The 10,864-nt window shown below is 38.9% G+C and overlaps 1 protein-coding gene across 1 annotated transcript in view; it reads left to right on the top strand.

Moving 5' to 3' along the window:
- Positions 1–10,531, top strand: part of mtbp (MDM2 binding protein) — a 37,996-nt gene extending 27,465 nt beyond the window's left edge. Inside the window, exons 15-24 of the mRNA XM_063488489.1 lie at positions 3,160–3,253; positions 3,357–3,515; positions 4,010–4,105; positions 4,216–4,479; positions 4,592–4,749; positions 6,283–6,395; positions 7,686–7,799; positions 9,132–9,197; positions 9,275–9,330; positions 9,510–10,531. Of these exons, the coding sequence (XP_063344559.1) occupies positions 3,160–3,253; positions 3,357–3,515; positions 4,010–4,105; positions 4,216–4,479; positions 4,592–4,749; positions 6,283–6,395; positions 7,686–7,799; positions 9,132–9,197; positions 9,275–9,313 (1,103 nt within the window). The 3' untranslated portion in view covers positions 9,314–9,330; positions 9,510–10,531. The remainder of the gene's footprint in view (positions 1–3,159; positions 3,254–3,356; positions 3,516–4,009; positions 4,106–4,215; positions 4,480–4,591; positions 4,750–6,282; positions 6,396–7,685; positions 7,800–9,131; positions 9,198–9,274; positions 9,331–9,509) is intronic.
- The last annotated feature ends 333 nt before the right edge of the window (positions 10,532–10,864 follow it).

The raw sequence follows: 10,864 nt of genomic DNA on the forward strand, positions 1-10,864 counted from the left end.
TGTATCACATTTCTGTCCGTCTTGATATAACATGCAGTCCTGTCCGTACACAAAAAAGCCGAACTGCTTTTATTTTGGATGCTCAGAATTGATCTGTTCTGAGACCCGACTGCCAAGAGTTTAGTGTTTTAACTAGCATCGAATGAAAGTTTACTTATCATGTGCAGTCCATTGTGTACTTAGTGACAAAGGGCACTGTAGGTTTAATTATTAATGTTGTAAAAGATGATGATTTTGGAGAATGCTTATGTTATGTAGTTAGTTCATCTAATATACCCTTTATTAGGTTAATGCAAACATCTAATCAGTGGCAGCAATTCATTGCAGTCATGCACTAAACAAAACATACAGGTCAAGATAAACTGCTGACGTTTAAACTGAGCATCAGAATGAGGGGGAAAGGTGATTTAAGTGACTTTGAAAGTGGTATTAGTTGGTGTCCGATAGGCTGGTCTGAGTATTTCTGAAACTGCTGATCTGCTCGGATTTTCCCACACAACAATCTCGAGTTTGTGCGACAGCTCTTTGGGTGAAAAGGCCTTGTTGATGTCACACGGCCAGCTGTCTTACTATTAGGTGCTTCAACTGATAGTAAGTCAAACAACTGCTCATTACAGCCAGAGTATGCAGGAGAGCATCTCTGAACACACAACATATCAACATCGCTGTGGAAGACCACAGTGCATCCCACTCATGTTAGCTATGAACAGGAAACTGAGGCCACAATTTGCAGGCGCTCACCAAAATTGGAAGACTGGAGAAGCATTGCCTCATTTCATGAGTATCAATTTTTTGCTGCAACATTCAAATGGTGGGGTCAGAATTTGGGATAAACATGAAAGCATAGATCCAGCCTGTCTTGTATCCAATGTTCCCCCTAAGCTGCGCACGTGCGCAATTGCGCACTGCTGGCACGGTCTCTGCGCACAGAAAATCTGCGTTGCGCACAAAAAAAAATCTAACCTGAATTGAAATTAAAATGAATACTTTAACAATTCTGTTTTGCAGTGTTAGTCAGTAAGTGACTGGCTGCTCCCGTGTGGGATTAGAACGATGCCACCTTATCCCATAGTTCAGCCAATAATGCGATTCACATTCGTATATACGCAGCTAATCAACGTCGTTGACAGGCTATGACAGCGTCCTGTGCCGACACCGGAGTTTTAGCTAGCAAAGTGGCGTGGCTGATGTGGAGTGAAGCCTCGTTAATGAATATGTACAACCATTGGAGATGTGAGCAGGACAGACGGAACAATTGACGGAAAAAGTGTGGACTTTATACCAGTTTTTAAATTGTGTTGATAGGCCACGTAAAACCAGAGTTATGATAAAAATATATGTAATGTTTAGTTTTCTTCCTGAATACTATCGTTGTTTATTTATTATTATTTATATTTACTGCGGGAAGAAACGGTAAAAACGGCGTTTTATAAGAAAAAAGGCTCGAAAGCGCTCTCCACCTGTGAGCAAAAACAAACCCCCACCCCCTCTCTCTTTCCTATTCGTCCAAAAAAGTACCATGTCGACCAATCAAAAAATGGTATGGCAACGTGGCATCTAGTTGTTAAGAAACGGGGGGAAGTTTTAGGAGTGACGGCGGTGTTTTGAGATGTGAGAGATTTGAGACGTTTAGCGCAAATCTTGTGTAGTTAGTGTGTAGTGTAGTCAATAGTTTTGTTGTGTGTGTCAGAACAATGAGGCGACTGCTGAATGTTACAGGTGTTACAGGAGTGATACATCTCCTGTTGTCAGGCCTGAAGGTATCAGGCTGTTGTTCTCCTTTATCTCATAGTGGACAGAAATTGTTTTTTGGAGTGGCACAAATAATTTGTGTGGCATCAAATTTGATACAGAACAGCTGATTGTTCTGTAAATAGTTTGAAATGTTTATTTAAAAATGCCTTGGCTGCATTTAAAAAATAGCTGCAAAAATCTTTGTTGTTTGCCAAACTGAGTTACTTTTTTGAAGAAGTAACTATATAATTAATTGTCCAACATTGGTCATTATATACTATATTTTGCAGACAGAGAGTTACAGGACTCTCTCCCAGACCACAGACTCATACTCATAATACAAGTCAGAGCTTTATAAAAAGAAAAAAAGAAAGTTGTGTTTTCGAAATTGGAGTTCAAGTTATTTTTACTTCCAATAGTGTTAACATACTACACAGGCCAATGGCTAGATTTTTTTTTACATTGTCATTGTAAATGGGCTGAAGCAGTTTAAAAGTAGTCTAACACAAATGTAAATGCTGTGATTTGATTATTTTAATAAACCATGTAACTTGGATGGATTCGATGCTGGCGTGACCACAGTGCACACGTCTGATGTCGCTCACAGTGGTCCAAGGGACCGCTCAGAGAGTTTGTGTGTTCGCTCAGACACATGAAAAATTAGAAGGAACATTGCTTGTATCAATGGTTCAGGCTGGTGGTGGTACATATTTGTCCCCAGATGAGCACTGTTTAAATTTCAGACCCTGAGTATTGTTGCCGACCATGTCCACCCCTTTATGACCACAGTGTGCCCATCTTCCGATGGCTACTGCCAGCACAACAATACATACATAACAGTCATCAGCTCTCAGTCCAGTAGAGCTCTTATGGGATGTGGAGGAACAGGACTTTTGCATCATGTATGTGTAGCTGATAAACTTGCAGTAACTGTCTGGTCTGTGAGGAATGTTTCCAGCACCTTGTTGAATCTATGCCATGAAGAATTAAAGCATTTCTGAAAGCAAAAGGGAGTCCAACCCCATACTAGCATCCTAATACCTGATAAAGTGGCTGGTGAGTGTATAAACTGCGGTGTAATGTTACTGATTTGTTTTTTCCTGCAACGCCAACTTTATTCTCTATTAGGAGCAGTGAATGCTCATTCATCAACATTTGAAAGTGATGGATAATGCCTGCTTCTTACTACTGTGTGCTGTCACTTCTGGGTTGAGCAGAGACAAACACTTCTGTAGCTTCTGATTCCAAGCCTAACAGCTGACCTCTATTCAAATCTTGCTGGTAAAGTAGGAGGAGAGTGTACCTTTGTGTCCATTATTGTGTGCCATAAAACCACTCTTAAAAATAATCTTAAAACACCTCCCTAATGATGGATGTTTTCAATTGAATTGATGTAAACAGGATGGCTTGTTGTGTTCATTTTAGGTTTTCAGATCATTTCTCAGCTGCCGTCTGACTGGCCTGAGAGAAGTGTCCTGCACAATGTGGAAAACTTGCAGAAGAGACGCCAGAAGAGAAGGTATAAAGGATGGGATCTCTATGTATGGCTCACTCTGAACTGTTAAAATATCTGATCTTCTCATTTTATTATGTTCTGTTGTGTTTTCGTGACTGTGCCTTAGATTTGGTCTGTTAGGTCCAGGCTCTAGTGACAGTCTGCTGGGTCCTAAAGACGGTCAGAGAGGCTCTTCTACTTTACTTGATGCCAAAGAACTTCTGAAACACTTCACGTCTGATGGTCTGCCTGCGGGGGAGTTACAGCCGCTGGCCATTAACAGAGGGTGGGATCATTTTTCAGACTTCAAATAGCACCTCACCAGTTTGACTGCATTAAGCTGTTAAATTCATAAATATTAACACACTATAGTTTTTTTTCTTTGGCAGATTTTCAGATTTACAGCTGAAACACATGCACACACTGTAGCCTGGCATCTGCTCCAGTTATATGTATTTATTCCTGGGATGGATCTACATGACACACACTAAACGAAGCCATAATTAGGATTTGATTATAATCATTAGCCTTCTACAGTGAGCTTACAAACCTTGGAGGAAGATTATTGAGCTGAATCAAAAAATACTGGAGCAGAGCAGTAATGAGTTAGTGTTAATAAAGGCTGTGTCAGACCAAACTCTGTGTGTAGAGAGGCAGACTTGTTCATGTGGTTTAATGAAGACGATATTAAATTGAGAAGCAAGACAAGTAACAGTTTATCTCTCTTTTTGTCTTTCTGACTATGCCTCGCATTCATGCTCTTCGCTTTTTTTTTTCCAGTAACAATGCCTTCCAGTTGTCACAAGACCTTTCTCCCAGGAGAGTCAGCAAACTGACTTTCAGCAAAGCCTCAGCCTCCCATTATCACGGCATAGAGTAAGTTTCTCTAAAGTATATTGACTTTTCAGCTATTTTACAACCATGAAAGCTTCTTTTCATGGGATTTACATATATACTTTTTATAAATAATTTTTTTCTTCGTGTAGGTTCTGTCTGGATAACCAGCGGTCTTTAGATCGAGACCAGGCCTTTGTACGGCTCCAATCTCGTCTGATTCGGTATGAGACCCAAACCACCTGCTCCAAGGAACCGTGCGCCCTCCCCTTTGCCCTCAGTCCCGCTCCCTCACCAGCTGTGATGTCAGAACCAGGAAGTGTGCCCGATGGCGAGACTCTGCAGAACAATGATGTAGCACGACTCAAGCGCAGGTCCTGGGAAGCAGACATTGTTGGAGGCTATCCTCACAAGAGGTATGATGATATATGTCCCTCCTGGTTTGCAGCTACGTGGTGATATTATAAAATTAAGGATGGATGGCGAGGAGCTTTAAAGAGTTTTTATCCATCTGTCTGATTGATCCAGGCTGGCAAAGTCCGAGAGCAGTGACTCCCTCTGTTCTCAGAGTAGCAGCAGCAGCGGGACACATCCTGCCATTAGGTCTCTACGACGACAACCAAGCAGGTCACAGTCCACCTCCTCTGTAAACAGTTCCTCCTCTTCAGCCACAAGACCGACATCAGGTAAAGCAAAACAAGTTAAGCTTGCATGGGAAGGGACGCTTGGGACTGTGTTAGGATCAGATAAGTCGCTTAACCTCCTAAGACCCGAACTCTTCCACGACATGCATTTTTAATTTCTCTTTGATATTTGGGCATATTGGGGCCCGATGAATGTAAAAACAAAGAATATCCAGATTTTTTTTTTTACCTTATTTTTGTTTTTAAGAAAAATGAGAGCCACAAATGAGGATATTCATTTAAAATTTTGATAGAACAGTAGCAGTATAATGTCCTCGTAAGTGGATATCAGGCCCATGTAGAGCAAAATTGAGTATTTTGGTCAAAATAACCAAAAATGTGACGTCCACATATGTGGACGCCAGGTCCTAGGAGGTTAAATTAACATTCAGTGTCGCCTACTAATCGGAAGGTCGGTGGTTCGATCTCTGGCTTCTCCAACCTGCGTGCTTTTCCCAGTGTTCTTGGCCAACATCCTGAACCCTGAGTTGCGCGTGATGGAGTATGGAATATGTGTTTAAATATGCTTAGCCATAGAAATAAAGCACTTGTATGAAGGAGACTAACAAGAAAACACTTTGAGTTGTGTTATATAAGTACCAGTCCATTTATGTTAAAATTAGCAGTGTTGTTCTAGGTCATGGAAAGAAGATCAGGCTAAAAATGACCACACCAGTAAAAGATCTTAACTTTTTAGACCTAATGTTATCTAAGACTTATTGGCCCAGCAAACTTACATGGCTGTTTAAATTTTTTTCTAACCTGTGCTTTGGTTACTGTTGGATAATGTTATTGTGGGAATTACACATAGCTGTAAAGGTGGGTTAATGTGGTAGGGCTCTAGCAAATTAATAGAATTAATAGAATCCGTTTATTTACTGTCTGTATGGTAGCACTTCATCTTTATTATCTATGTGCATACTTGTTTCTTTCATTAACTTTATAGCTTTGTGTTTTCTAATTAGGTTTTGTTTCATTTTGATTTATTTCATTTGATTTTATTGTTTGAAAATGTTAAGTTTTAGTGTAGTTTTTGATAGTTTGTGTTAATTTTCACTTTTTGTAATGATTATTTAAATTATTATGTACCAAATGTAGGAACATCAGTACAGGTGATACAATAAAAACAAAGAGGTTCTTAAAAGCAGTTGACTCACAGTGTTGTACACGTCCAAGGTTTTAATAAACACATCCATCAATGCCTCATCAGGTAAGCTGTAATAAAAGGTTTAGTAAACTAAGAGATACCAAAACTAAGGATATTTCCTGTATATTTTTATTTTCTTTAGGTTCACAAAATTGCTTATTCATTTTTATTTTTTTCATAAGTCAAATTTTCTTTGTAGTTAATAAAATATATATTTTTTAACATTTAGTTTAAGTTAACTATAATAGCCTTGGTTCAACAGGTTCCTGTACCTGTTGTTCTTTGTTATTGACTTGTTTCCTCTATTTTATTTTCACTATATGACTTTTACTGTGTTGACTTTAGTGCCTTATTGTTTAATAATTTCTCTTATTTGCACTTCTTTTCAGGCTTGGCGACTCTGGCTTGTGTTGACAGACCTAAATGTCAACAGCAGAAGACGCATCAAGGACACAGCGAGGACAAATCTGCCAAAGAGTCACGCTCCCAGAAACATAACAGGGTGAGAGCATTTGTGTATCTTATTTTTATTCTTATAAAACAATAAAATATATATTTACTTTTAAATTTTTTAAAAAACAGAATATTTCTTAAAGCATTTGTGCTAATAATGGAAAAAAATGATGTAACCCAGAGAGAAAATGTAACCATAGACTCGGTTGTTTGTGCATTTCAAGTATGCTGCCAAGTTTTAATGAGCAGAGCTTACCTTAATAAGCCACAATTTTCCTGTAATATCGACCCATTTAGCAATAAACTCATTTGTTTACTTGTACAAAAATCTTAAGTAAATATGCAATTCGCCTAATTGCCACCTGGCCTACACAGATGGTGATAGATAAACACACGACAAACTGGGAGAGTTTTTCTATTACAGAGGAGAACTGTGCAGCAGCTCTAGCAAAGATAAATGTGTAATATTTTCCATGCAATCATTGTGAATGTGTGGGCTGCATCACAATGTTGTGGCAGAACCACTTTAACAACTATACTGTTATCGTATCACCTGCTGCCTACATTCTCTCTCTCTCACACACACACACACACACACACACACACACACACACACACACACACACACACACACACACACACACACACACACACACACACACACACACATTTCTCTCTCATCTTTTACTTCTATGTGCAGCATGCAGACACCATAACACATTAATGGACACATGCACATATATAATTGAACACACACACCTACCTCTTCCCAGTTTAGTTTGTTCCACCTACAGCAAGCAATCTGACCTTGACTTGTTCTAATTCTGATTACTATGCAAACACACTTATCATCCAAACCCAAGCATAGGAAAGAACAGTTGGCCCTATTGAAAAATAATGATAGCAGTTTATTCAGGACAGAGATTAAAAGCTGTCTTTCTACTCCTCTCATGAGACTGAATGGTACCAATGATTTCTCACAATAATTTATGGTGTTTACTCAGAACAGTTGTTGTGACAAGATTAAAGGCAGGATCTGTTTCTTTCATGAATGTGTTTGTTTTATTTATTTTTTCATCCTGTCGCCATTAGCGGTGAAATATTTGTATGTTTGCTCCTCCATGCTGCGAATGTAAAATCGTGCGTTTTCATGCAAGGACGTCCCCCAAAGTCGAGACATTTTGACATCCCTCGGTTTTCTAAAAAGGGAGCTGTGCTAAATTTAGTTTCTCTGAACCAGGCTTGCGTTAGGTGGTTAGGGAATAAACAGAACTAGATTTAATGTTTTTGCTTGTACTAATACAAAAGTGTGTCTATCTTGTCTTGTCTGTGTCCTCAGATGTTGCAGGAGGTAGTAGCTAAAACACTCAAACACCATGGGATCACTGCTGAGCATGATTGCTTTGAGGCTTGCAGCAAAAGACTGTTTGATATCTCGAAATTTTATCTCAAGGTTTGTCTTTTTACTGCCCTCTCAGAGTCAGTGTTGTGCAAAGTGTGTTTGACACTTTCATTATTTGTATTACTCTATGATTCCAGGACTTGTGTTTGTTTTGTATCCTTCTTACAAATTATGCCAGCAACTGGAACCTTTTAGAAAGCCTTTTTTCCCACTACTCACTTTTTAATTTCTTTGTGCTTCCTTGTGTTTCTTAATCATCTGCTTTTGTTTCACAGTGTACTCAGATCCTTTACTTAAATAGCTATAAATCGATGTTAATTTCAAGATTTTCTGCCTTTTTGTAAGGCACTACAGAACCTAAGTTTACAGTGCTGTGTAAAAGTCTTGAGCTGCCAGTTTTTCTTAAAGCAATAATTCTCCAGGCTTTCAAAGGTTTTCTTTGGCCATTTGGCTGCTTTTTCACTCACTTTCAGTCCAGTCCTTTCTGACGATTTTCAGAGGAATGTTTTTTGTTTGTTAAGCCACTTCACACTGACCTATGAATCATTCAAGTGTTAAAGAAAATCCCCTGACTTGATGGATGAACAAGTGTTGTCTACATATAACAGAAAACTTGACAAAGGACCAATTTTAAATTGTATTTTTAAATACTTTGTTACTAGCAGCCTGTCACAAACATGCAATGTGTTCCCATTTCTTTACTCGAATCTAAAAAAAGAGCAAAATGCCAAAGAGAGCACAGTTTGAGAGGCATAAAATATTATTTTTGCACTAACAAGCTGATTCCTAAAGAGCTATTGGCTGAAAATATGGCATATCTCAACATGTCTTACTGTCCTTTAAAAAACCTGAGGAAACTGAGCAAGTGGAGGACAAAAGAAGAGACCTAAAAACAGGTTCTCCAAGACATCTCATTAAGAAACAGGAAACGAATCCAGCAAAGACCTAACAGATGCATCTGGCCCTTCAGTTGATCCATCTACTGTTCACTGAAGCCTCATCAGAAATGGTCTCAGTGGAAGGCTGCCTGTCCAGAAAGCCATTCATAACAAAGGGAGAAAAGGCTGAGGTATTCCAAATCACACAAGAACTGGACTGAAAATCAGTGGCAACAGGTTTTATGGAGTAAAGAATCCAAACTAGACATTTTGGGTCAATTCATCAACAAATATGTACAGAGGAGGTCAGGAGAGAGATCCAACAGTGAGTGTTTACGGCACAGAGAAAGCTCTGTCATGGTTTGAGGCTACGTTTCAGCCAGTGGGGTTGGAGATCTTGTCAAAGTAACGGTATTATGAACTCCGAGAAATACAGTTTTTAATCCACCATGCAGTACCAGCTGGAAATTATCTGATACTGAGCTTTGTTGATGCTTGTTCCCAGGATCTGAAGACATCTCGGGGTCTGCATGATGAGATGAGGAAGGCAGCAAGCAGCAATGTTAAGCAGGTAATGCTACAAACATTAGTGTCTCTCTGGTTTAGTTTTTCAAGTCACACATTTATAATCACATTTTTCTATTGCAGGTCATTGATTGGGTATTGGAGAAGACCTCAAAACAATAAAGATGATAACAAATCAGGTTGGTTAGAAGAATTTGGCTCAAAAAGTCAATTTTCTGTGGTGTCTTTGTTTTTTTTAAACATTCATGAGAACATTTGGACTTTCTAAGCCTTTCCAAATTGGTTCTCTAATTGTTACATTAAGCCTGTTTTAATCAACTTAATCCTTTATTTAATTTGTTTTTCCTTCATTTTTCAGGATCCCCTATAGCAGCCTGTCGTTTTAAGCTTTTGTTTGTGCCTGGTTTTGTGCTCATCCACCCTCATATACTCCTGCTGCTCCAGAGCCAAGAACAGAAAAACACTCATATCTACATACACATACACTCTGCTCCTCCTGCATTTGCCGAGAAGCCCCAAGGGCTTTGGATGCTGGCTTCAGGATGAAGATGTCTTTTCTCTGTAGCAGTTTTCTAACCCCCACTACTTTTTTTTATTCTAAATTACAGTCGTTGTTAGGTTGTTAATTTGCCTTTATGAATGTACAGATTTTTTTGTTTTGTATTTTCCTGTTTATCACAATAAATGCATTTGATCGTCATTTGGGAGCACTTTAACCCCCAGGAAAGACACTGTGTCTGTGTGAAAACTATACAATAAGCTTTTCAGTTTGTGTTGTCTTCCAAAAAAAGATGATGATGATGATGATGTCCCATTCTGGGTGGTAGCTGTTGTGCAGACGATGAAAACAAAGCCAACAGCAGTGCAGCAAAATATGCTGTGCTAATTATAACTGACGGTCCAGCTTGTCGTAGTTTGGTTTGATTTCAAAAACATCAGGAAAATACTGCTACAATTTCACCATCCTTATAAAGAAAACTACTCACAGCCAGCTTTTCACAACTGGCACCACAATTACTTTTTTCCCCCAAAGAGAAGCTGACCGCAGGTTTCTGATTCCCAAATTAACATGCAAAACAGCTTTTTCTGTGATGATCTTTGTCTGGGTATTACTTTATCTGGTGGAACAAGATGACTATACACTGTTTTATTACTGTGCACGAGAAGCAGACTCCTGCTAGGCCAAATATGGTGTGGAAGGCTCATGTACTGTTACAGAAATAATTTGATCAAGTTGTTTGGACTCAGAGGCACTCTGGTGAAAAGCAAATAGCATATCAGTACCAAATCATCATGATTTGGGCTTGTTTTGAGCACTTTGCAGTTATTGAGTCGACCACGATATCAGGTGGGGTCATGCAACAGGACAATGCTGTAACAGAATGGCTGAAAGAGAAAAATCAAGGGTCGCAATGATCCAAACCTCAATGAACTAAATTATCGATATAAAGAAGATAATTTTGTTCAAAATTCTTCCACAGTGATCTGAAAAATCACTTTCTGTACAATAAAGTCATACAGAAAGTGATTACTTCAAGCTATTGCTGCTGGAGGTGGTTCTACAAGCTACAGATTTATGAGTTATTTGCAGTCCTTTAAAGATTTCTTTTTCAGCACTCTACATTTTTCCCGTTTTAACTGACCCACAATCCACTGCCTGGAAGACTGGTTGAAAATTATTAAACAGACAGTACTGTGAGAAACAGTGGCGAG

This window comes from Pelmatolapia mariae, linkage group LG10_11 (genome assembly GCF_036321145.2).
Source record: "Pelmatolapia mariae isolate MD_Pm_ZW linkage group LG10_11, Pm_UMD_F_2, whole genome shotgun sequence".
In the NCBI taxonomy this organism is placed as follows: Eukaryota; Metazoa; Chordata; class Actinopteri; order Cichliformes; family Cichlidae; genus Pelmatolapia; species Pelmatolapia mariae.